The sequence below is a fragment of the Colletotrichum chrysophilum genome (assembly GCF_026319265.1).
Source record: "Colletotrichum chrysophilum strain AFK26 chromosome Unknown scaffold_83, whole genome shotgun sequence".
In the NCBI taxonomy this organism is placed as follows: Eukaryota; Fungi; Ascomycota; class Sordariomycetes; order Glomerellales; family Glomerellaceae; genus Colletotrichum; species Colletotrichum chrysophilum.
In genome coordinates this window covers 100,852-126,211 of record NW_026517370.1, presented here as the reverse complement: position 1 = coordinate 126,211, position 25,360 = coordinate 100,852, and the positions used below count along the sequence as shown (strand labels likewise).

General features: G+C 55.9%; 8 protein-coding genes across 8 annotated transcripts; 5 read left to right on the top strand and 3 right to left on the bottom strand.

The window, feature by feature from the left end:
* Positions 1–561: 561 nt before the first annotated feature.
* Positions 562–2,679, bottom strand: COL26b_009024 (uncharacterized protein; the record flags this gene model as incomplete). Its single annotated transcript, XM_053181766.1, has 3 exons — positions 562–992; positions 1,130–1,448; positions 1,639–2,679. 3 exons carry the CDS (start codon positions 2,677–2,679, stop codon positions 562–564), a joined length of 1,791 nt encoding a protein of 596 aa, XP_053034307.1.
* Positions 2,680–4,659: 1,980 nt separating this feature from the next.
* Positions 4,660–7,190, top strand: COL26b_009023 (uncharacterized protein; the record flags this gene model as incomplete). The annotated part of the gene is made up of 5 exons (XM_053181765.1): positions 4,660–4,771; positions 5,173–5,279; positions 5,343–5,954; positions 6,015–6,059; positions 6,141–7,190. The coding sequence occupies 5 exons, from the start codon at positions 4,660–4,662 to the stop codon at positions 7,188–7,190; spliced, it is 1,926 nt and encodes a 641-aa protein (XP_053034306.1).
* Positions 7,191–7,836: 646 nt separating this feature from the next.
* ILV2_2 (Acetolactate synthase, mitochondrial) lies at positions 7,837–10,217 on the bottom strand (the record flags this gene model as incomplete). The annotated part of the gene is made up of 5 exons (XM_053181764.1): positions 7,837–7,895; positions 7,949–9,640; positions 9,718–9,785; positions 9,851–9,949; positions 10,057–10,217. The coding sequence occupies 5 exons, from the start codon at positions 10,215–10,217 to the stop codon at positions 7,837–7,839; spliced, it is 2,079 nt and encodes a 692-aa protein (XP_053034305.1).
* Positions 10,218–12,024: 1,807 nt separating this feature from the next.
* On the bottom strand, positions 12,025–13,035 carry COL26b_009021 (uncharacterized protein; the record flags this gene model as incomplete). The annotated part of the gene is made up of 2 exons (XM_053181763.1): positions 12,025–12,686; positions 12,708–13,035. 2 exons carry the CDS (start codon positions 13,033–13,035, stop codon positions 12,025–12,027), a joined length of 990 nt encoding a protein of 329 aa, XP_053034304.1.
* Positions 13,036–17,016: 3,981 nt separating this feature from the next.
* COL26b_009020 (uncharacterized protein) lies at positions 17,017–17,334 on the top strand (the record flags this gene model as incomplete). The annotated part of the gene is made up of 2 exons (XM_053181762.1): positions 17,017–17,127; positions 17,197–17,334. The coding sequence occupies 2 exons, from the start codon at positions 17,017–17,019 to the stop codon at positions 17,332–17,334; spliced, it is 249 nt and encodes an 82-aa protein (XP_053034303.1).
* A 448-nt stretch (positions 17,335–17,782) lies between these two features.
* Positions 17,783–18,437, top strand: COL26b_009019 (uncharacterized protein; the record flags this gene model as incomplete). Its single annotated transcript, XM_053181761.1, has 2 exons — positions 17,783–17,796; positions 17,867–18,437. 2 exons carry the CDS (start codon positions 17,783–17,785, stop codon positions 18,435–18,437), a joined length of 585 nt encoding a protein of 194 aa, XP_053034302.1.
* Positions 18,438–18,860: 423 nt separating this feature from the next.
* On the top strand, positions 18,861–20,144 carry COL26b_009018 (uncharacterized protein; the record flags this gene model as incomplete). Its single annotated transcript, XM_053181760.1, has 1 exon — positions 18,861–20,144. One exon carries the CDS (start codon positions 18,861–18,863, stop codon positions 20,142–20,144), a length of 1,284 nt encoding a protein of 427 aa, XP_053034301.1.
* Positions 20,145–21,108: 964 nt separating this feature from the next.
* On the top strand, positions 21,109–24,703 carry COL26b_009017 (uncharacterized protein; the record flags this gene model as incomplete). The annotated part of the gene is made up of 2 exons (XM_053181759.1): positions 21,109–21,193; positions 21,246–24,703. The coding sequence occupies 2 exons, from the start codon at positions 21,109–21,111 to the stop codon at positions 24,701–24,703; spliced, it is 3,543 nt and encodes a 1,180-aa protein (XP_053034300.1).
* Between the last annotated feature and the right edge of the window lie 657 nt (positions 24,704–25,360).

Here is a 25,360-nt window from a genome sequence, read left to right as displayed (position 1 = left end):
TCAACGACCTCGCGAATTTCACGGGGGTCAGCCAGCAACGAGATGACATTCGATGTGACCCCAGGACTTGCTCGGCCACATTTACAGCTTTTGATACGAGTCAACTTTTAATGCTCTCTTTATTCTTTCCTCAGCGGTCTCGAAACAAGCGGAAACAGCGCGACGTTCCGGCGGAGAAGTCCTTGCAATTGAAGGGGACGTGCTATATTTTTGTGTATTAATAGGACAGCACAGCATAGAACAAAAGTTCACAGCTTGGACACGGGTGTAGGCGTTTGGAGGATCATGTTTCTTCCCCAGAGGAAGGATGGCAGTCGCTTCACGCAAAATGAAAATGAGATTTCCAGCATGTTTTCGATCTAACGTTTGTGGTATTTTTGAATGTACACGGCCATGCTGCCGCATCCTAACGGCAAAATGACACAGAAAGCGTCGTGGTGGTACACAGAGACGAGCGCATCCATAAGCTCCGGTCCTTCCCTCATCTCACATTGCTATGCCCCTTGTTTTATCTTCACATAATCCTCAAGTCCCAATCTCTAACCGACTATCGTCCTTCGTCTACCTCTTCCAATCATGGTTCCACGCAACCCTAGCCGGAGTCTCGGTCTGGTACCTTGCATACTCAATCGGCACGGCGCCGGCCCCGTAGACGCCCTTCTTCTCCTGGGAGATGCGGTACAGCCACCCCTCGTCCCTCGTTCCCGGGCCGGCGGTGTGGCGCAGCTCCTCGGCGGCGTTGTACATGCCCTGGTGCATGCGGTAGAGCTCGCGCTCGCGGGCCTCGCGCTGCTGGCGCTGGAGGAGGAGCCAGGCGCGGTGGATGGTCCAGTGGCGGAGGTGACGGTTGCGGGCCATGCGCAGGGGAGGGGGAGCACGGGCGAAGAGGTGCTGTTTGAGGTTGAGGATCTTTTTGGCGTATTCGGGCGTCGCGGCGGAGACGCTGGCCCCGCGGCGGGCGGGGGCCGGGGTTGTTGTGAAGGCGCGGGTTGCTGTGGTTGTGAGGGGGTTTGTGAGGGTGGTGGCTGGGCGGAAGAGGCCCCGGAGGGAGAGGGGGGCCGACATTATTGCCGGCGGGAGCGGAGGACGCGGGTGGTGGTTGAGGGGGGTTGTTTGCGGGCCCGTGGACGTCGGGGAGCAGGAGGGATGTATGGGGATGTGTCGTGTGAGGGCTTTGTTGGCGAGGTTGGTGGGCTGTCGTCGTCGGTTTTGACCGTGATGGAGAGTCCTTGGTGGTCGTCGTCGTCGTCTTCGTCGTCCGACTCCGGCTTGGGGGGGTCGGCGGGCCGGAGGAGCTGCGCGCGGAGGCGGTCGACGACGGCGCGGAGGGCGGGGGTGAGCGCGACGGGGGCGATGTCGACGCGGTTGTGCAGGATGTCTGGGACGAAGAGGGCGCGGTCGTCGACGTAAGCGCCGGTGTAGTTTTGGGCGTAGTATTCGTGGATGGTCTGTGGAGGTGGTGGTGGTTAGCTGAGGTGCTTGGGAAATTTTGAGATGGACGGCGGGGGAAGTGTTGTTCCGAAGGTGCATGACGGGTTGGGGTAAGTGGAGCTTTGGGGAGGGCAGGGGTCCAGCTTGAGCTTTGACTACATCACATCGCCGCGTGTAAGTGAGAGTAGGAGGGAAAGGGTTGCTTACTTTTCCTAGGAGGATATCTGCATGGTACACCAACACACCATCGATGAAACCGCCTTCGAATATGTTGGAGAACACCTCTTTCGCCTCGTCGGCGTGGTAAGTCTTCGCGATCACGTTCAGCCAAACCACGGGGTGCTCTCCCGTCGGCCGGTCCCACGTCACGACGTCCGCCAGCGCGGCTAGCACCGCCCACTCCTCGTCTTCCAACTCTTCACGCTTCGTCAACAGTATGAGCGACGCGAGCTCCTTGACGGCGGGCGAGGCGCGCAAAGCGTGGGAGTACGCCGTCCGCTGGCCCATTTCGAACCGCGCGATCCAGCGGGCGTGGACATCCCTAACAGAAACGCCGTCGTCCAAATCCGCAGTGAGCAGCGTTGCGTACTCTGGTTTCAAGTCATACGGTGCGTCCGGGACGAAGGCGAGCAGCGAGATGACCTGCGAAGCGGCCTGTCCAGCAAGATGCTGCATGCGTGCGATGCGCACGGCGGGCGGGTACGGCACGCGGCCCTTGTACTCAAAGTTGCGCGCATCATGAGGCTCGCGGTGTTTGTGCCTCTTGTACGCGAGGATGGGGCTGCCGGGTGGGAGGCCGAGGAAGTAGCGCGTGTTGGCGAGGGCGCCGACGACGGGGAGCGTGCGGCCGTCGGCGGCGGGGATGGGGATGCGCTTGCAGGGGACGCTCCAGTTCTGCGCGGCGAGGGTGTCGATGTAATCCTCGCGTTGGGGGACGGTGCACTCGCGGTGGACGGAGATGGCGAAGGCTGCTTTCCGGATGAGGAGCTCGTCGGGGGTGTACTTGGGGACTATCTCGCGGATGTGGGCGGAGAGGATGGCGAGCCAGAGGGCGGTGATGTTGGCTTCCTCGGCGAGGCGGGCTTCGGCGAGGTGGGTGGAGGTGTGGGTGTAGAAAGTGGCCGGGCGGAGGGGACGGGACCAGATTGGGGTGAGGTTGTGGTGGGAGAGGAAGTGGGAGAATGCGCGGTTGAGGGAGGGGTTGGCGGGGGGGAAGTTGTTGGGTCCTGGGAGGCCGAGGGAGCACATCGTGACGGTTGGTTGCTTGGATGGCGAATATCAGGGGTATGGTGGAATGTGATATCTATCAGAGTGGTTTTACCTACTCACGACGATGACTAGAAAGGAGAAAGGATTCTTGAGGGGATTTTCTTCTTGGCTGGAAAGATATAACATGAAACCTGTCTGGCCTTTCTGCGAGACAGAGACATAGATGGGTCAGAGCCCATTGCTGTGTTGGTAGTTATTTCGGTGACGACATTTTGAGTTTCGAAAAGCGATGGCCCAGCAGGTTTTCCATCATTTGCACGATGCATGATATGGCACCCTTGCGGAGTGGATGGGTAGGCAGTGAATCCCTTCATCTTTCATGTCAGACTGGCTATCTGCGCAGTGAAGTGCACTCTTAATGGGACGACCAAAGGTTGAAGACGTGGATGAATTCGGGATACCTGGATAATAGATGTTGACCGCACATGTGCTCTCTTCGAAGTATCTCCCATCGTATCCACCTTCACAAAGTTGCATGATATCGCTCCAGTTGGCACGTGTGATACACCCAGAGAGCTTAACGACACACAAATCCACTCGCCGAGGTTCGTACTCTCGACGTGACGCTGGAGACCAAGTTACAGGTGTAGTCGAAGCATTCTCGAAACAGTGGTTCAATATCTCAGGAAGTACATGAGAAATTGTTGGCTTACCAAACATTGAATGCGTCGAGAATTACGGTCGAATGTTTTTGAATGCTAGCCATTCTGACCTACTCTCCGTCTTTTGAAAAGCTGGAAAGACCGAAATTTGAGTTCAAAAGAGCTCAGGTTCAGTCTGCGCACTCTTGGGTTATCCATTCGTCTGTGTCTAATTCGTTTTGACCATCTACGCCCATGGCCAATCTGGCGTGTTTTGCAATTTACTGAGTTTGACAGCCATCAGGATCCAAGTTTCTGAAGAAGTATATACAAGGCAAGGCAGTAGAAGGACGATTGAAATAGCGTAAAGAGCAGAAGCGGCAAGCGGCTCTCGCACGTCTTCCACTCGGATCCTAAGTTCGCCGAGCATTCGTCGTCTAGTCGAACAGAACAACCACATTCATATGTCTTGGAACATATGCGGTGCAGAGCAATCCTGAACTGGCCATATGCATGTATCCTGACGGTCTGAAATTGACTCGGGAAAAAGATTTTCATCTCTTTCGATTTACCCTGGCTGGCAACTATACGACAGCTGGCATCGACAGGCTGCAGGCCAGACTTAGCGGCTACTTGTATCCCATTGGACTGATGGTGACCTGGAATGCCTCAAATCCGCAGGATGCCCTAATTTAATCCTGTTTTCTCTGATCAGAAACCATTTTCGCTGGGTGAAAGCGTTTATATGTGGTGTGGTGTTTGGACAGGCATCACCCAATACATGATGGATTGCAAGCCATACAAAGTCGATAGGATCTTTCGGCAAGAATCCAAGCCTTTCATGCCGATTGTACATACAAACTTGAACCATGGTCAATTTGTGCGAGAAGTTTCTTCGGTATGTTCGTTACCCACGCAATTGTAATGCTGCCTGATTTCTGAAGTTGAGAGATGGCTTCACTGCGCATATGCAGTGCTCAGTAGACGCAGCTGACACACATATCAGTTTACCCAATAAGCAGGAGATTCCAGTGTGCCAAGAACCTCGCACTAACAGATCATTCCACAGCATCACGTAGAAGTCCAGAAACCCGCCGTGACAAGGGTGCCCCATTCGCCGATCTCTGCTTACATCGCTTCACCACCACCCTTGCTTTTTTTTTTCTCTCGCTTCTGGCCTTGCTAAATAAATCTTACGTCCAATTAAACTACCAAGCCGCCAAAAAAGCTGCGGGGTTGGTCGGGGTGGTACTGGGTCAGGATCTGGGTGAGACGCTGCAGCCTGATTTGACGATCCCCACAGCAGATGTGTATATAGTTGTGTAGCTCACCTCTTTATGGGCCTGATTCGACCGCCTTGGACGGTTGTGGCGCAAAAATGGACGCCCGACAAGATGCGACGTATCACCTTATCTCCTACCCGGACCCGTCCAGGAGGGTGTCTTCCAGGAACGAAGCGGGAGATCCTGGCGTACCGAGAGAGTTCAGGCGTAAGCCCTTGGATCGCAGCTCGACGGTCCATGATTCAAGCTCGGACTACCTCCTCTTTTCCATACCTGATCCGCCAGCCGATCCAAATGCGGCAGTTTACAAAGGCTCTGGTAATAACAAATCGGCCGCCAGCGGAAACGTCAGGGAGACCACGGATCTCCCGGAAACGAGGCATGTCCAGGACTCGTCGCTGATCAACTGGAACGGGCTGCCGTGGTATCGGTTTCTCGGAGATTTCCTGAGCATGCTTCTTGCAATATGCTTTATCGGTTGGTTCTCTCTCTTGAGTCTACGTGATACGGGGAACCTGACAGGATGTATGTGATATCAGCCCTCGGGATTTGCGTTGTCCGTCTTCGAGGAGAAGAAGAATCGGGATGGTCGAGACAAGTGGTCGCAGCAACGGAGCTGGCACCGTCGCTATGGCCCGTCATCTTCTCCGGCGTCATAGGCAACGCTCTCAAAGCCTACGCAAACTGGCGCGTTGAGAAAGGCACATCCTTACTGGTATGTCATCCCCCCCTCTTCATCCTCTTTAACTTGAAATCTCACACTCAAACAACAAACTAGTCCCTGGAGCAAATCCTCGGCTCCCTAACAATGGCAAACACAATCCTCTCCGTCTACACCCTCTCCATCTTCAACCTCTGGACCGTCTCCCTCGTCCTCATCTGGGCCTTCAACCCCCTCGGCTCCCAGGCCTCCTTCCGCAGCCTGCACCTGCAGCCGCAGTCGGCCACCGCGACCGCAACCCTCGGCTACCGCAACTACTCCGTCGAGACCCTCGGCGTCGGCGCGCTCATGGGCGCCTCGGGCTGGTCGTGGATCAGCCCGGCGTCCAAGATCGCGTACTCGAGCGTGCTGGCGTCGACCACGTCGCAGACGCAGTACTGCAACGGCACGTGCGGCGCCAACTTTACGGACCTCATCGCCCGGATGGGCGGGACGCGGGCGGCGGCGGAGCAGGTTGCGATGGACCCGTGGGGCAACCCCCGGATCCCGAGTTTGAAGCACGCGCCCGGGTACGACGCGGCGCGGCCAGAGGAGTGGCTTGCGGTGCCGTGGAGGGAGAGCGTGCAGGAGTACAGCAGCCTGATTGGGAATCGGTACCATGGGCTGAGGCCGGAGTTTGTGGGGAACGTGACGTTTACAATCGAGGCTAGTTATATGGAGGTTTACGACGTAAGAACTCTGGAAGTGGCAGTCCATTCGTTTTGATGTACTGATGGATGTGGAATGTAGTGCGCAGAGTGGTTGTGTCAGGATGATCTGCACAACAATACCGAGGTCAGTTCAAGCGGTCGAACGTCTTCCAGCCAGACCCTTCTCATGTTTTGGTCTTCAGACGGAACTGACATTTCGTCTCAGGCCATGGTTGCGTGGTTCGCAGCCAACTACAAGTCCTTCGCCACCAGGTACAACGTCAGCCTAGACGAACCGCCGTACAATAACGCCTCGTTCGACTTCTTCGACAGCAACCGGCGGGAGGGAAGCTACAAAACGTCCTACGACTACTCCTTCTCCATGGACTACAACACGACCTACGGCGCCTCCGGCCCCGACTCCGCCAACTCGACAATCTTCCTCGGGACCCTGGGCGGCCTCGAGTGCGGGCAGTGCATGACATCCTGCCCCGTCCGGACCGGCTACATCGAAGCCGAAATCGCGTGCGAGTCGCGCGGCATCGCGGGCAAATCCCAATGCGCAGCCACACGCATCCGTCAGATGCCGCGCCCGCCGCGCCCGCCCGGCGTCACCGCCTTCACGAACCGGCTGATCGGGACGACAGTCCCCCACTACGCGGCCCAGAAGTTCCCCAAGATGGGCAAGGACACCGACACGCGCTTCACGACCTTCTCCGAGGAGTTCGTCGAGAACCCCACGCGCGCCTTCAACCACGAGCTGAGCAAGAAGTACGTCGAGTGGTGCAAGCTGCCGATGCCCGTGTTCGCAGACCGGCTGGGGCTGCTCTTCAACACGTTCCTCGACGCGACGGTCGACCCGATGGCCGTGCTGGGCGCCGCCTCCGTCGTGGACGAGTCCGTCCTGCTCAACACCACGGCCGCCATGACCTCGCCGCTGCCGGCCGTGTACGTCATCGACGAGGCGTGGGTCGCAATCTACTTTGTGTCCACGCTTATCATGCTGCTGGCGGCAATAGGGGGCGTTGTGATACGGTACTACACCATTGCGCCGCAGGTTCTGGGGTATGTCGGAAGCTTGGTCAGGGACTCACCCTACTTTGCCGATATGGCGCCGCGTTGGAAGAGCACCGAGAGCGGCGAGGAGATTTCGAGACGTCTTGGAGACGTGAGGGTGGGCGTATTTGATGTAGAGCCCGACAAAGATGTTGGGAGAATTGCGTTTGCACCTGTCGAGATGGGGCACCGTGTGCGTCGGAAAAGATGGTACGAGTAACAATCGAATTGAATAAGTAATTTTCCTGCATCAATACTCGCGAAACCATTCCGGTGATGAGCTCCTGTACTCCGCCCATCCGCCGTTCTGGGGCCGCCTAGGGCATGCGGTCCCCTGATCTTTCAAACGGATGAAAATGGTGTCAACATTCGTCAAAATACGTACGCTCCAAACCTTTTAGTATTCAGCTCATAACCGTGAACATGTACAATCCCTTGAGCAGGCTAGGCTCATACCTGTGGCCCTTGAAATGCTCGACAAGTCATGACAGCCAACCCGCCATATCGTATGTCCCCAGGTACCCTCCAACATGCCATAACATTGATGCCGCGAAATGCACTTTTCATATAACATTTGATGATTCAAGATGAAATTTTTGAAATGTTTTCATTTGTTGGACGAACTTGCTGCACTTTTTCCAGAAAACCCGTCTTTTTTCATTTTCGTCGCCCCATTTTGAAGAAACCCTGGTCCCGATGGATTTTGGAAATAAAAGGTTGGCCCTCCATGATTTTCTGGTGTGGAAAAAAAAAGAGACCCAACAAAGCTGGTGGTATAAGATGAGAGAGAGCAATATGCATGGACGCCTCCGATGGTGCTTGTAAAAAATTAAATGAACAAGAAAGGTGTTTTCGTTGACGCGGATTTAGCCGTGCAGACCACACGTTCTCTCGCGCATCAGCTCGCGACGCTTCTTGTCCTTGGCTGTGAGTGGGTTAGCTGCTGTTTCTCAAAGTACGAGCGATAGGGATACTGACCTCCGTCCCATGTCAGGAACTCGTGGAGACCTGAGCCGGCAGGGACCATGGGCAGGACGGGCACCTTCTTGTCGGTGACGACCTCAAGGAGAGCAGGGCCGTCGGTGTTGATGAGCCACTTGAGGGCATCGACGACCTCATCGGGCTTGATGACTCTGCGGTGCTGGACGCCCATAGCGTCGGCCAGCTTCATGAAGTCGGGGTTCTTCTGGTGAGTGTGGGCGTAGCGGTCCTCGTAGAAGAGGTTCTGCCATTGGGTGACCATGCCCTGCTCCTCGTTGTTCAGGACAATGACCTTGACGCCAATGTTGAACTGAGCAGCGGTGGAGAGCTCGGTGAGGGTCATGTTGAAGGAGGCATCGCCGTCAATGTCGACAACGAGGGCATCAGGGCGCGCAACCTTGGCGCCGATGGCGGCGGGCAGACCGTAACCCATGGTACCCAGGCCACCGGAGGTGACCATGGTTCTGGGGTGCCTCCAGCGGAAGTGCTGGGCAGTCCACATCTGGTGCTGACCGACACCGGTGGCAATGATGGTGGTCTCCTTGCGGTCGGCGGTGAGGTTGCTGAGCTCCTCAATGAGGGTCTGGGGCTTGATCATGCCGGAACGCTCAGCCCTCTCGTAGTCGGACAGGGGCCACTTCTTCTTCCACGCGCGGATCTTGTCGAACCACTCCTTGCGGTCCTCCATTGATCTTGTCTCGAGGAGAGGAATGAGAGTCTTGAGGTTGGAGGCGACATCGCCCTCGACAGCCTCAGTAGCCTGGACGACCTTGTTGATGTTCTTGGGCATAATCTCGAAGTGAACAATACCGCCACGGCCCTCAGCGTGAGCAGCCTTAGCGCCAGGAGCGAACTTGGCAATGTTGAGAGTAACACGGTCGTCGAAACGGGCACCAAGAGCGAGGATAAGGTCGGCCTCCTGCATGGCGGAGTTGGCGTACGCAGAGCCGTGCATACCCAGCATGTGCAGGGACTTCTCGTCGAGCTCGTCGAAAGAGCCGAGACCGTGCAGGGTGGTGGTGACGGGGATGGAAACCTTCTCGGCAAGCTCCTTAAGGATCTGGACACCGCCCTCGGACTGGGAGATACCCTGGCCGGCGTAGATGATGGGCTTCTTGGCAACGTTGACAAGGTCGGCAACGCGCTGGATAGACTGCTTGAGCTGCTTGCTCAGCAGGGCCATGGCGGCTCTGCTGGCCTGGCTGGGCAGAGAGGGAAGGGCGGTCTCGGTGGGGATGGCTTTCCTCAGGACGGAAGCAGTGACGTCCTTGGGAAGGTCGACAAGGACGGGGCCAGGGCGTCCGCTGGTGGCGATCTCGAAAGCCTCGTTAATGCGGCGGGGGAGCTCAGCGACGTTCTTGACCATGACGTTCCACTTGGTGCAGGCGCGAGAGATACCGACGACGTCGGCCTCCTGGAAGGCATCACTGCCAATGGCGGAGGTAACGACCTGGCCGCAGAAGACAACCATGGGGGTACCGTCGGAGAGGGCGTCCTGCATGGGGGTGATGACGTTGGTCGCGCCGGGGCCGGAGGTGACGAGGACGACACCAGGCTTGCCGGAGGCGCGGGCGTAGCCCTCAGCCATGTGGCCGGCGCCCTGCTCGTGCTTGGGGAGGATGAAGTCGAAGTATTTTGAGTTGTAGATGGCGTCGAAGACGGGCAGAATAGCGCCTCCGGGGTATCCAACTGTGACTCACGGTCAGCCATGTGCTTCCTCTTATACGACCATCACGACTTGAGGATAGAGCAATTGGGTTACGAACAGATGTGCTTGACGTCGTGTCTCAACATCATCTCGTGGAAGATCTCTCCACCGGTCTTGCCAATGAACCTGTCCAGCATTGTAAGCTTCCATGTGCGTATAAGTCGGCGGGTGCTGGCGGCGGGATCACATACGACTCGTCCATCTCGGGACCGCGGGGGTTGACGAGGGGCTGGACATGGCTGCGGTCCTTCTCGGCATTGAAGGCGGGTGCTGGTGCTTCGCGAACCTCACTGCGATTGAAATCTTGTGTTAGCGTCAAGTTTTCCCGTGAGTCACTTCGAGCAGTCTACTTCGCCTCCGCGATAGAGGGGCAGCGGCGGGCGACAATGGCACTTACGGAGCGGGGGAGGAAGCAGAAGTAGCCTTATTCCTCAAACCAGAGGGAAGCTTCGCAGCCTGAAGGGCAGCAATGGCGGGAGAGGCAGTGGCAGCGCGGGGAGCGCTTCTGGTGTTGACGGCCCTGAGGGCGCGGGTGGCGTGGCGGCTTCGGAGCATCATGATGGGCAGAGTGGAGAGGAGGAACGGCCGGGACAGGAAAGGAAGGAAGAATTAAACAGAAAAGAGACTCGGCTTGAGGCCTTGTCGATACGAGAAGGGGGAGGAGAGCGCGGCTCGTCGAATTGGACGATCGCAGGGGGAGAGGTTTGTTGGAGGAAGAGAGGTTGCAGTGCAGAGATCGCGGAGCAATGGAAATTTTGGCAGATCTCGAAGTCTAATGGTTCGGGCAGGTTTGTGAGAGAAGAACGAGAGAGGTTCGACTCATGCGGTACCGGGCCGGGGACGCTGGCCAGACACTGCTAGGTGCTAGCCACCTTAGACTGGACTAGACACACGCACACAGCACACAGAGAGAGAACTCGCAGAGACCTTCCCGCTTGGAGGGAATGACCGGACCCTCAAGAGCACTGAGTCCACTGGACGGCTGCTGTTTCGGAGGCAGGGAAAAAAAAACCAAAAAATTTATCGGCCGTCAGTGTGTGGGGTAGACGCCTCCTCACTGGCCAGACGGCAGAGAGAGTGGGGCACTGTGAACGCAAGCGTTGCTCACTGGGGGGAGGCACGGGCCCTTCATCCAATCTGGGGTGGCGATATCGGCCATGATTCCTGCCTTTTCCCTCTCTTTTGCTGACCTTCACATTGGAAGGGCGCTGCAGGGCGCTGCATTGGCTTTACCGTCTGCTTGCCCACCTCACTTCTCCTGCATGCTGCCGCCCACCGCCTTCCCTCTTGCTCTGCTACTGCCCGCGCTCCTGCCCCTCTCTGCCAATTGGATTGGTTTATGACTCACTCTCATTGGTCTCTTCCCCTTTCCCAGAACAACCCCACTCGAAGCTGAACACTGACAGATACTAACAACTGGAGCAAAACTGCCAAAACTCCAAGCGGATTGGAGAAACTACTCCAGCCATCGCCGTTAGCGTCCCTCATTCCTCCTAACAGTCCCGAGGCGTCTTGCGGCTTGCCTCCTCCGCTGCTGCGAGCCTGCTGCCACTGGCACGCTGGAAAGTGGGAGGAGCAAACACACCTGCGACCGTTTATTTTGCTCCAATCCTTGCCTCGTTTCCTTTGGCACTGCGAGAAAACAAGCAAGCCGGGACGGGAGGAGGGTGACACAGGAACCTCCACAAAAACTGCCCTATCTTTCCCTATCGGTTCGTTCTCGCCATCCCGTCTACGACACTTGTCGCGCCACGACTGCCCCATTGTCGTTTCTTCTTCCCTCTCTCCACGTTCGTCCAGTCTGGGCATTTCGGGATGCGGGTTGGGTTGGACTTTGGGCCAAACGGTCCAGCCACCGACATATCGCATGGTGTGGCGTTAGGATGCGACACAGTACCCGCGGTCGATTGAGGGGTTGAACGTCTTCAATTGAGTACGCCTCGACACGTGAATCCTGCGTGGAATTGGTTAGCGCAGTCCACGAGGAGATGTTCAATGTTCTTTGGAAATGCATAGCCGGCCAATTCCCGGTGACCGGACCCCTACTCCGACATGATCCGGCCCCAGGCCACCCCTGATCAGACGGACGGCTGCACAGGGAAACCATCTCAACTCGAGATTACTCAATTGACGACGCATAAAGAGAACGCGTCGGTTGAAGTCATTATAAAAAGCGTTAAATATTGTTTTTAGTCTCTCTACCATTCCATTACCCATGACATATGATGCAGCCCTTGAACACCGGAACCCGAATCGCACAATGAGGTATCTTGGCCATGCTTACACCAATTTCCGCCAATACAATAATTATGTATGACCAAATGCTTTCGTCTTACCATGCCATCACCGTCCCTCAGGCACCGTCTTACATGTGGTTGCGGTTGTCAAAGGGGTTGTGGCCGTTGTTGGCATGGCCATTGTTGTGGTCGTTGCTGTGGTCATCGTTGTACGGCTGCTGGTTGCCGTCGTTGGCCATGAGAGGCTGCTCAACGGCGATCGTGGGCTTCTTGGCCAGCTTTGCCTCCTTCGCAATGGCCGCTGCCTCGGCCTTAGCGAGGATGCGCTTCCTGTTCTTGCGGTCGCGGCAGCAGAGGAAGGTGATGAGCGCGATGGCGCCAGTGCCGGCAATCGCGAAGAAGAGAGCGACAGCGATACCAGCACCGCTGAGGGTGTTATCAATCACCAAGCAAGAAGGGTTGCCGGAAGAATCGTCCTGGCAAAGCATGCCCGCGGCGCATGTCTCGAACGCGACGGTCGTGGAGTAGCAACCACTAGTGATGGTCTTGCCAGAAGCGGTACCGGTGGATTGGACGGGGCAAGCAGTCGTCGACTTGGTCGTCGTGGTAGAGCAGACCTTGGTCGTCGCGGTTGTTCCGGTGCCTGTGGTCCCAGTACCGGTTGAAGCGGCGGTGGTGCCAGTAGCAGTGGTGCCAGTACCGGCAGTAGAGGCCGCCGTGGTAGTGGTTGCAGCACTGGCTGTGGTGGCAGCGGTGGCAGCGGTGGCAGCTGTCGTTGTCGTCTCCGCGGCTGTGGTATCTGTGGTCGCACGAGCCTGGACGATGCCGAAGTGGCGGATTTTCAGCTCTTGGGCAATGTTGCCATACTCATCACATCTGTCCAGGGCCCATTGAGCCTCCACCATTGACTCGGTGAAGTCGCAGCCGGAGTTGATCCAGCAAGTCTCGAGATCGGCCTGTGTAACGTCGTCGGGAATCATAAACAGGCAGGCTGCAACGGAGCCCGCCATACCGCAGCCACTCAGCCGGGAAAGTTCGACATTTCGCGATCGGAGGCAGTGCAACCTCGCGGGAGTGACGGCTGAGGCGGTAGTTGCGAGGAGCGCCAGGAGCGCCGAGGCGGATTGGTAGGAGCGCATTTTACCCGGTTTTGTGGGGAGCTGTCCCAACTGCCGGAACGGAGATCGGTCGGTAGGGTGGGTAAAGGTAGGGTTGTAGCTCGGAGTGTACGCGGAAGTGCCGGCCCAGGAGCTTGGGTGAGGAGCAGCTTCTGCAACGAGTTACTGTTGGGGCGATGACAGCTTCCTGATTGGGAAGCTTAGTTTGGTTCTCCTGAGAGAATTCGAGAAGATGTCGTCGGTGAGCTTTGCTTGGAGGGAGTTGACGAAGGGCTGAAGAAGAGACAGAAGACTGCTTATTAGACGTCCCAGCAGAATCGGTCAGGTGAGGGTCGATGGAGGGGTCGGATTGGGAACACCGCGTCGAGGTTAGTAAACAGAAAGGGGAGAGAAGCAGGAAGGATCGAGCCGGGTGAGATGGGAATGAGGGTCAAATAAAAAAGAAGGCGAGAGGGATGTGAAGGACGCCGGCTGGCGCCTGGGGCTGGGCTGGACCAACTGGATCCTTTTTTTGGCGTGTTGCCATTCTCGCCGGCCTGGCACTGGATTTGTCTCTCCCCAGTCCTCCCCATCTTCCAGAGCAAGGCCCTGCGCCTGCGAGCGAGCGAGTGTGAGCTGAGATGCCAACGCCAGTGCCACGAGCATCTGCACCTCAGCGCGCGGGCCCTCACAACCTCGTTCGGGTAAGGCGTCTGATGGAGCGGGCATGGGAAGGTCTCCGCTTAGGCTCACTTTTGTGGCTTACCTGCAGTAGACCCAGACGATGGACAAGTACTCTCTAATAAGGCTGGAGCCCGTTTTGCAGCGGTACCGTAGGCTATTCCCGTGCCGTCTAGGGGACGGCATTGAGGCGAGGTACTTGAGTATATTGGGGGTACGCAGCATGGGCTCCGGAGTACGTGTCTTGGTGATGGCGCTGCTCTTTTGCTGCTGCTGCGGCACCGCCCTTCCCTACCAGGAAGTCCTCTGCTTGGGAGCCAGCGAATGAGAGGGTGCGGCGTGGTGGCTGACGGCGTCCGCCTCCATATTTAGGCCATGCCCTCATCTCATCTGGAGGGGTTCGCCCCATGCTGCTTACGTTGTTCCTGGACGGGACGGCCATCACCGGCCGGCTGGGTGGGTGAACGGGTTCATCTCTGGAGCCTGCCCACTTGGTGTTGGGTTGTTGACGTTCTGCTGGCGTGATGGCCTTCTGTCATTACCATCTTGACTCGGTCACGAAAGGATGCCTTTGTGTCTCGCCAAGCTCAGTGTTTCCCGTTTCCCGGCTTTGCTGGCTCAGGTTGCCTGTTGCTAAAAGCAGCTTTTACTGTTCCCGTCTCATAGCTTATCCTGAACGGTGTAAGCGCAGAAGGCACTGAGTAAACTCTAACAATGCCCCACGAACAGGGGACCACCCTTCCGCCGACGTTCGGATTTTTGGCCAATGGCAGGCACAGTTCGGACGACGTTTCGCCAGTCTCTGCAGTGTTTTCTGACAGTGTCTTAGAGCTCCGCAGGCTGCAGCATTCCTGTTGGACGGAACGGGGACGGAATGAGGGGGCGGGCATCGGTTGAGAAAAACACAGAAAGAAAAGGGGCCCTTCGCTTGCTCGGATAGGTACGAAGTAGCGTCGTGGGCTGTGGTGATGGGGCTTCTGATATCCCTGTTGCGGCTTGAAAAAGTGCTTGAAGGTGCTGGGCTGCGTTGGTTCGTGGCTGAGACCTGACACCCTGGAATGTGAGCCAGCCTCCCCCAGTCACCAATCCCCATCACGATTCGGCGGACGCCATGCAGGAGCTGAAGTCCCTTTTCTCTCAGCGACAACAGCCGCCGTGGTTGGCTTGGCTTAGGGGAGAAAGACCCTGCATGGCGGGTAATCTGAAAGAGGGCGGTAATATTGACCGCCGATTGCCAGACCTGCGCATTTTGAGGATCAAGTTCTTTGAGAAATTAGGTTGTGGTTTCTCGATCGTTCGCGATATCCCGTGTGTTGCCGTCCCAAGCGGCCAAATGGCAGGGAACGTGGAGGTGCCAGGGAACAGGAGTACGCAGTAGAACGTTGACGCGGTCAGACCGGAAGCCTCTTTGGCGATGGGGGCCACAGGGCATCCACCTGATACGGAGCAGTCTTTCGGATTGCAGCGTGATAGGGTAAGCGGGAGGAGAGTAGCCCGCAGCCAATAAGGTAGGCGATACGATCGAGTCTCGGGTTGAAAGGCCATGGACCTTCATCGTCAACGGCCCTGCCATCTGTATTCTGTACCCATGAGTGAGCAAAAAAGTTTTTCGTACCTTGTTACCTCGTAGCCAGTATTGCGGTAGGCTTCCAGAGTGTTCGGGATGGATGTCAGCGGGGCGGGGCGGCATCTCCATTCCCGCTGAGTCGGTGGGCTTGCACAAAATGGGATGAACAGGTCGAGGTGCTTGAGTAAGTATCCCGGACGCGAATGTTTCGATGCCCATGTCCATGTTCTGCGCCCATCGCGAGGGGGGAATGCGAGCGAGTTTGCGTGTGGTGTTGCGAATCGTGCGCTAACCGCGTAGGCGAGGCGTAGAACGACAGGGACTTTATTGAGCCTCTGGAGACTCAGCCTCCTTTTTCCTAAACCCCCGACGACGTTGCTGCCGATATTCTCGGCTCTTGCCTCTGTTGGTATTTTCGCCGATAAGGCCAGCCCTAGGCAATGGAGGTGAGGTGCCCAGCATCTCAGGGAATCGCGATGAACATCTTACGAATACCTTCCTCGGGAACCAGCAAAGGACATAAGAGGCAGGCAGCACCAATCGAAGGCACCTCAACCTCTGGGCTGAGGAAGGAATAATCATTCTGCCTGGGAAGGAACGCGCCAATCTGAATTGGCGTGCACTGGCCAACTAAAGATCCTCCTGCGCTTACCTACTAAGTAGGTAGGTTACCTGCACTGACTGCAGCTGGGCGCTTTCCCTTCCCGCCAGTCAGCCCAGCCCGGGCTTGACATGGAAGTTAGGGAGAACAGGCTCCCACCTTCCGTTCTAATTCTGTCAGCATTCACGACTGCGTTTCCGTCCACTGCAATTACGGTTGCCCATCCCTACTGCATCTGGAAGAAGCACCCGGCGATGCGTTCCGTCCTTCTCACCGCAACCGACTTGGCACCCGGAGCTCTTTCCGTTGAGCTTAGGTAAGGAAATGAACGGCGCATGAATCTCATTCCCACAGACGTACGGATACCTACAGCAGCCAAGCTGCCAATGTAAGCTTAATAAGAAACAATTTGGCGCATCATTTGGAGACTCATTACATCTTGGCACGAGATCTCACCGTCTTCTGCGATGTGGCTGGTGCTGATCTCTACCCAGCCACGTGCGTCTCGAAACTGGCAGCTGAGGCTGGTGCCAGTGTCTATCATGACATGCTGTGGTATCCGTACAGATGTTAGAAATAGCTAGCTAACCAATGCTGTACACCCCCGTTTTGCGTTGTTTGGTCCATTTGATCCATTTCCCTTCACCACAGAGACAATGACAATTCAACGACTCTTTCAACGCATGTTTCGATCCCAAACGGGTTCTGGTGTCGACTTCCATTGAATGCCAAGACAACGGGCTGCGACTGAATGACGAGCTGCCAATGCTAGATATCTTCATCACATGATATTTGGACCACCTACCTACTTAGTAGGGATTCAGATGATAAACAGGGATCCAATGAGGCTCCCAGGTAGGCAGGTAGGTTAGACGTACCTACTTTCCTCAAATCGTGCCGTCGTCGCTTTCCGTCGGGCAGGAGCCGGCCCAGTCCCTGTGAACCACCACCTTCCAGAAACGACATCCCCCGCCCCCACACAACTACGACGTCATCGCTCAGTCCTCAGAGTCCAGACCTCCAACCTTGCTGAGCTCTTCTTCAACAATGTCATTGCATTAAACCTACAACTTTCCCACTGCTCAACATCATCAACAAAACCCGCATCGTCCCTAAAGACCTGACTCCATACGTTTTACAGATTCCCTAGGTAACCCCTTGAACATTACCCAACATGCCTCTCGTCGTTCCCGGCATCAACAACATCACCGACGAGTCCAAGACTCAGGAGTGGAGCAACAAGCTCGTCGGAAAGAAGCTCCACGAGGAGGAGTCCAACGAGACTGTAAGTCGCTTTCAAGATGCCGCATGACCTTTACCTTATCGTCATCGTACTGACAGCGGCCCTGTTCAGACTTTCTGCAAGAGAGATCTCCCCGAGAAGTCCCGTGTCATCGAGCCCGGCATGATGGTCACCAAGGACTTCGTGCCCGACAGGTTGAACGTGCACGTCAAGGAAGACGGCACCGTTTCCCACGTTGTTCACGGCTAGATCAGCATTCACGACATGTGGCGATCTCCGAGATCCGAGTCCGGGGCCTCGGAGGCGCGCGCAATGATTGGTTACGAATAGCAAAACTTTGCATGATTGTACAGAAATTATTTTGGAATGAATACACCGTTTAACTTGCCTATGAAATTTTGTCTTTGATGTTTGTCGCGACGGAGCTTCAAACCCAAGTGACGTGATGCCCGTCTGCTGCGGTGCCTGCACCCCTCAATTCTCGGTAGCGCTCTGCCCCTCCAAACTGCACGCCAGGTCTACCCCGCCCGCCCGACTGCGGGGCAATTTTCCTGCGATGCTCGCTCTCCAACCAACCCCACCATCAATTCACCTCAACCACGCCGGGCAAAACCACACGACGCGCCGCATCGCCCTCGTCCAGAACTACCGTGATACCCCATTCTAATAATCGCCGTCGTCCGTCAATACCGCCAAAATGTTCAAGAAAGAGTACAGCAGCCACCTCCCCCTAAAATGCCAACTATTCCAACCTAAGCTAACAATAACCCCTCCCTCGCAGTATCACCTCCGCCCCGAAGCAGAAGCTCAAGTCCTCCGTCCAGCGCTCCCTGCGCCAGTCGCTGCTGGGCTCCTACCCGTTGCTGAACCCCTACATCGACGAGTTGATGCCCAAGAAGGCCTCTCTCGAGCAGATGAAGCTGCCCGAGCGCTGCTCCCTCTACGTCTGCGACCAACAGCCCCTCTTCTACCAGCAGGACAACGGCACCCTCATCCCCCACCTCAAACTCGTCCACCGCTTCCCCAGGGGCTTCCCGACCATCCGCATTGACCGCGGCGCTATCCGCTTCGTGCTCTCTGGCGCCACCCTCATGGCCCCCGGCCTGACGAGCCCCGGCGGCCGGCTGCCCAAGCCGAGGGACGGCGACGAGGGCGTCGACGAGGAGGGCCACTGGAGCAGGGAGCTGGAGAAGGGCGAGCCGGTTGTCATCATGGCCGAGGGCAAGACAGAGGCATGCGCTGTCGGGTTCCTGGTCGCGGGGACGAAGGAGGTCAAGGATAAGGGAAAGGGGCCTGTGGTCGAGGAGGCGCATTTCTTGGGTGATGGCCTTTGGAGACTTGGATCGGAATAAGGGGGAGAACGTATATTTGATCGGCATATGAGCGTCACGGCCGTTTTTGGTTGAGCTGGGGGACACGGAAGCATGGCACGTGAGCATCTGGGGTACCGGAAAAACCTCACGAGAAAAGAACATTACAATGGAAAGAATATTAGCGCGCATTATTTACTCTTCGCCACAAGGTTTCTGAGGCTGTTGGTTCTGCGTTAAAGACTGGTCTGGTTCCTCCAGGGACCATGTATGTCGGCGCTTGCCTGCAAGGTTCTCAATATTGAAAGTTTTGTACTTGCTTTGGCGAAGACCGTACATACCTCCCAACGTTCCTTCCGTTATATATTTTCCTTCGTGTCTTGTTTACTTCGGAATCTCTGTTATGTCTCGAAATAATTATTTCGAAACCCGCATCTACTCCCGCAACCCTCTGCGCTACTCGTCATGGAAGCATCCAAACCCTATATCAAGTGGCCCAAGCTATACCTCCCCGATACTTGGTGCCCTCCACACCTCGCGGGCACCGAGCACATTATGATGGCCGAAGGTATCCTCAACATGATAGAAAAAGACACCACAGTCGGTCTCGATCTGACTGTGCCAAAGAGGTTTATCCGCCACTTTCTGCATCCGAAACATGACGACGAGACGCGCGAGAAACGACTCCAGGAGGCCAATGCCTTGCTAGAGAGATTCGAGTACGAGGATGCCGAGAACGAGGCCCGGTGTGAGTGCGAGTTCTATGTGGATGATGAAACTGCGCTCACCTGGCGAAGGCTCGACGACAATTTGGAGCCTCAATCGTGGTTCTGCAACTACGACCCAAATTGGACCGAACGCGATCCGCTCCCTAGCCCGTTCATCGACCAGACCGGCCGACGGCTGCCTTTGTTGGTGGAGATCCAGAGCATCCTGGAAACGCTTTGGATCGACGAGTCTGACATGTCCCTCGACCGTTTCCGAGTCACACCGCACCTCTGGGCTGTCTTCCAACTCGCCCCTATCGACCAGCTCGAGGCGCTGCTCGGGGACTTGCGTAGTGGAAAGATCACCTGGAAGGACATGCACAAGCGTGTCACGATGTTTCTTGACGACTCTCCCGACAGCCTGTTCGCGTGCAAGGTACTGGACTTGCAGGCATACGACATGTCTGCTCTGAAGGAGGTCTCGGAGCATTTAATGTCCCGCGAAGCGATCTGGGGCCTCGAAACCGTGGAGAAGTACAGAGAAATGCTCTACAACATCGGTCCCGAGGGTGCGGGGAACATGGTGCTGAGGCTTTGTCCGCGGCACAGATGGGACAACGCGCAGTATGCGTTTGAGCCTCTTGAGCAAACCGCAGACTCTCTTCGCGTGCGGTTCCGCTTCCTTCCTGACACGAGACAGAAACTGGGCAAGGAGAGGGCGCATACGTTGGTATGGGACGGGAACTTGGCTAGGGATCCCGAGGAGTTCCTGCGGCACTACCCACTCGAGAGGGATTACGACCACAACATCTGTCTTGTCCACGTCGCCAACAACACGACCCATGAACTCAGAGATGGTCAGATTATCGAGATCAAATCCAAGATCCCGGGCCGGCGCCCAGAGTTTCTGTTATGGGAGATGAGATACAAGACCCGGCTGATGGTCACCATGATCTCTGCTGCCCAACCCGAAACCCTCGAGGCCTACGATGTAGCCTATGAGTATGAAGGTAGTGAGACTATGAGCTGCACGCCAGGCTGATGTCATAGGGCATCTGATGCATATATCGACTCGAGGACCTGACTGGACTGCAAGGACGGACGACGACGAAGAAAACGACAGCAGCGACAATGATAGCTACGCAGAGCAGGCCTGAGAGCCCGACGGACACCGGCCCCACTCTCGGAACGACCTCCGAGGAACCAGGCACCGGGTTAGATAGCATATCGTATATTTTCACAAAAGACCTGTGACCTTTATCAACTCCTCATTTCTACCCTGCATCCCTTGTAATTGAAAAACCATCATATCCGTCGGCCCCCAGCATAAGACCCAGGACGGGGCGACAAACAGCGTTGATCACGACTACAGACCCTTGCAAAGTTGTTGGAACTGTTCCTCGCTAATGCACTGTTCCCGGGGGCTGATGAGATGTTTGAGTCTTTTGAGCCATCGTCCCCGTTGGGGTGCAGGGTTGCGACCAATCAAACCCCCAACTGCACCCCTCGGCGGCGCTTAATCTCGATCTAAACAAGCACCAACAACTTCCAACACAAGGTTGGAGTGCAGTTTGCTCATGGAGCCGTTACCATTTAGAGGGACGGAACGCTACCCCGGTCTTAGATGTTGCCGGGGCTGATAGAGTTGAAAAGGCGAAAGCCCGCTCCCATCGAAATGTGACGTTGACTCGAGAATCCTGCATGCCCTCTGCGCGACAGCTTTGTTGAAGATGGCCTCTGCAGGGGGTCTTCGCTCGGCACAGTCGCCCGACAATGTTCGGCCAGAACACAGAATCGCTCGAAAGCCGGTCCCGGACAGGAGCTCTACTCAATACAGCGCCCTGACTCCGGAAACTTCTCCATCGTCGCCGAATACCAGCAAGTGCGCCGGAAGAGTAACCGTCACGGAGCAGACTCATGCAAAATGGCGACCCCAGTGGCTCCGGCCACAGTCCCTCGCATCGTTTGCCGGACTTTTCTTGTGCATTTCGGTTGCCCTCCCAGCAATGCTGTGGTACTCTCAACAACATGACGGCATAGCAAAGACTCGACAGGATTACGGTTACGTGTGGCGGTTCGGCCCAACAGCTGGTAAGTCCTGGATGGTATGGAAAAGAGATCAGAGGACCAACCCATTCTGCAGTTCTCACGATAGTCGCCGCCTTCTGGGCACGGGTCGAGTTACAAGCCATGAGATACATGCCTTGGATCGCCCTCCGACGCGGCCAATCTCCCGACTACGACCTGGATTACACATCTATGCTGATGCCCACTGTCCTCTACGCATCCCTCCGCCGGAAACACTGGCTAGTCCTCCTGGTCTCGGTGGTCTCCCTGCTGATCAGGGCCGAGATCGTGCTCGCCCCTGGTCTGTTCCAGCTCACACCTGTCCAGCGCGCAGAGCCCACCAACATCGCAATGGCAGACTCCTTCAGCCTCAACTGGGACACCGACACGGGGCGCGAAGCAATCATCGCTTACTATGCCGCCCGCGCTGTACACGACTTCAACATGACGTATCCTTTTGGCGTCACCCAGAAGGCTGCCTACCAGACATTCGCACTGGCGGATACGGGCAGAAGAGGTACCACCAGCGCGCCTGTCAAGGCCGAGGTTGACGCCTTCTTCACGGGTATGGAGTGTCTGAAAGCGAAAAGATGGTCAGCTTCGGAGGCAGCAAAAAAGCTCATGAGCAGGTTCTACTCGGTCGATGTTTCTTTCCAATTCGAGGGCTGTCAGCAAAACGTCTCATTCACCCAAGAAACGGTCCAGATGCCAGACACGTCCATAATGCCAGCGAAGATCTATGACTCCTGGCAGCTGAGTAAAGACCTATCACCCAATTCCCGCCCATGCGCCAACCTGCCGCAACAGTATGATCAATTTGTCTATTTCGCGGGACAATATGTGAAGGGCGCATCTGTCAACTCGTCCCGGCCCGTAGAGCTTGTAAAGGCAGATGCCATTCTGTGCTCCCCCACCGCTTGGATATCCAAAGTCGAAGTTACCGATGACGGAATCAGCCCGAACCTCACGGTCTTACCGAACCAGGAAAAGCGCCCAATCGAAGCTGAAATTTGGGGCATTTTGGGAAAGGCTATCCCGTCGACTCCTGGAGGCTGGGATTTCAGCCCTCAGATTGGCACCTCCCAGCTGAACTACGGGCCCGTCAGAGGGGAGCTCTCATTCAGCGAAGAGCGAGCCAATTTTTCGGACACAACCGAACTGCTGTACAATTGTACCATCAACTTGACTAGGAGGCTGGGGCCCCTTGTCGGGCACTACCTGTTTCGACAAAATAACACCGACAAGTCTGAAGCGGTTGCGGATATGTTTGTTGTTATCGATAGACTGGCGCTCAACCCGCAAGTCTGCTGGGCTATATTTGCTCTTTCCTCTCTGATAGCCGCCATCATCGGCCTCTCTCTATTTCGATCCCGGCGGTATACCACGATATGGTACCGAGATCCGGCTACCGTCTTGGGACATCTCCTCTTCCTCAGCGACCATCCCGAGCTTCGAGAAACGGAGCCGAATGAAAGCGATGATAAGAGCTGGGGCCATGGCACCTTCACCCCGATTGTGTTGAGACCCTGGGCACAGATTGCATTCGCGATTTTCGTCTGCGGTCTTCTCATTGGCCTAGGTTCGACGTTGCAGCAGTCGGAGGCGCACCATGGGCTAGCAACAGTCGACGAGAGGGGATACTGGTATCTGTTGTGGACTTCCTTCCCATCGATGATCATGCTAGGCGTCTCGTTGTACATCAGCTCGTGCGACTTTGTTTTGAGGGCCTTGTCTACCCTTCACAATCTGTCTACCCGGCCGTGTGATTCCCGGTTACTGGACTTCTCCATGCTGGACATGCTCGGGCTCCGCGCGCTTTGGAAATCATCGCAGCAAAGGCTTTGGACGATTACCATGTCCCAGCTCACGGTAGTCTTTTGCGGCTTCCTAGCCACACTTGCTACCGTTCTCTTCTCAATCGAAACAGTAATCAGCCCCGTGGAAGTGCAGCTGCAACAGCAAAGTTGGTTCGGTGATACTTTTATCGACAACAACACAGATTCACCCGCACAGAACCGCGAGAATATCCGGAGCCTGTTGGCACGTCGCGGAGAAGCTAACTTCACTTACCCGAGAAACACGTATGCCGACATGGCATTTCCTATGCTTGATATGTCACAGCTGCCCGTCGCAAACAGCACAAGACAGGTGACGATACAGTTCAAAGTGCCCGCCGCGAAGCTGGTCTCAAGCTGCCAGCGGTTGCCCGAGGCCCGGTTCAACGTCACGGTGATGAACTACACGGAACAAATCTCGCAAAACACATCCGAGACGGTGTACCAGGGCCCGATGCTCATAAAGGAGAAATGCCCTACCGGCTACACGGACAACCTGGGCCACCTGTTCATCTTCGGCCGCAACCAAACAGGCGCGCACAGCGGCAAGTCTAGCTTTGCCGACATCCTGGCATCTCCTGGCAATCTTTACGACATGAACCAGCCCTGCCAACTGAACATTACAGATGCCAATGATCTTCTCCGCCCGATAATGCAGCAAACATATGTCTGGGGCCAGTGGAACTACGATAAGTACGACTTTGACCTGCTGCGGTTCTGGAGGTGCGACTATTCTTGGGCGCAGGTCATGACCGACGTAACCATGGTCAAAGGATCAGACGGCGAGTTCGCCATCGACCAGACCAGACCGCCTGTCCCGGACCTATCTACTACGAAGAAATTGGATCACCCATTCGTCGTACCTGTAAGAGACTACCAGGACCTGTTCATGGTTGTGGGGGCTAGCACCGGCCTTGATGGCAACGTGGCGCCTGAGATTATTGTCACCGACCCCTCAGCTGGCGACATCAACCCCTTCTTCCGGCCCTTGATACAGCCGTACGGAAAGCTGCCGCTCGAGGCGTTTGGCGACCCGGAGTGGGAAAACGCGGTTCTGGAGGAGCTGCACACAAATTTGGGATTCGCGAGTGCGCAGCTGGCGAATCTGGAAAACCGGTTGGACGTAGGGCAAGATTCCAGGACCACACCGTTCCCGGCCGAGGGCTTGCCGGCTGTGGAGGCTCTTGTGACTGACGGGGGCCAACGGAGGCTGATGCAGAATGCGACGGTCACGTATGTCATTATCGGGATACTTGGTCTAGTCGCTTTGGGCATCTTGTGGACGCTGTTCTCGAGGGTGATGAGAATGTATGGGGTCAAGAGAGATTGGTTTGCGATGGATGTGAAGGGGCTTGCGCCGGACGGCTTTGGGAGCATTGGTGCGATGACGAGCTTGTTGCGTGAGTCGAATGCAATGGATCATGTGCCATCGCAGTCGGAAAGAGTCTCAACCGCCGATCTCCATGAGATGCTGAAGGGTCTGTGGTTTCGGCTGGGATGGTTCAGTAGGGAAGCGGATCAGAGGAGGCACTTCACTGTCGGGGTGTTGGAGGATAAGAAGTTTTCTTGGATTGAGAGTAAGATAGAGGCGGAGATGGGAGAGAAGCCTATGTATGAGAGGGTGGTCAGTACTTCTGAGGAGACGGCATTTAGAGTAGGCAGTCCTGAAGTCGTAGATGGACCGCGGGATAGAGAGTAGATTTGATGAAAAAGATTTCGCGGTCAAAACACTAAAATAATTCGCCCTGAGAAGAGGACATTGTTATCGGCACAGCAAGTTGATGAACAGGATAGTGAAGGAATGGTCTTAGGAGTCAGACTTCGTCCTCTGCCTACAAGCCAATGAGCTGCTCTTTAGTACCCTTTATTGCATTAGAGAGGTCGTCTCCTAGCTTAATATGCCTTCAAGTCAATAGGTACCTTATGTATGACGACAACAACTCGGCTTCCCCAAAAGAGTCACAATTTGCACCACTGGACTAAAATTCAGACAGCCTGGGCTGTGAAAAGGTCGTCAATACCCAGCCAGTAACGTGCGGTCGAGAGAAACATGTCTCAGACTTGGTTGGGTTACCTTTCTCCGCCTTCTTTCTGACCATGCGGCTTACAATCAGGCCAAATTTCCCATTATCTGGGTCAATCCCAACACGACCAGCGTGCTCACACTCGAGTTCGCGAACCCGGTTTTCTGTTCCGACCATCGACCTGAACCTTCGCTAGCAACTACAATTCGGCGACTCTCGTACGTTTCTAAAGTTGTCCATGCATTCGTTCACTGTCTAAAGTTACGGCCTCAAAATACGAAATGCAATGCGCCTTCTATCTACCGCTGATCTCACGCTACATACATTTCCCG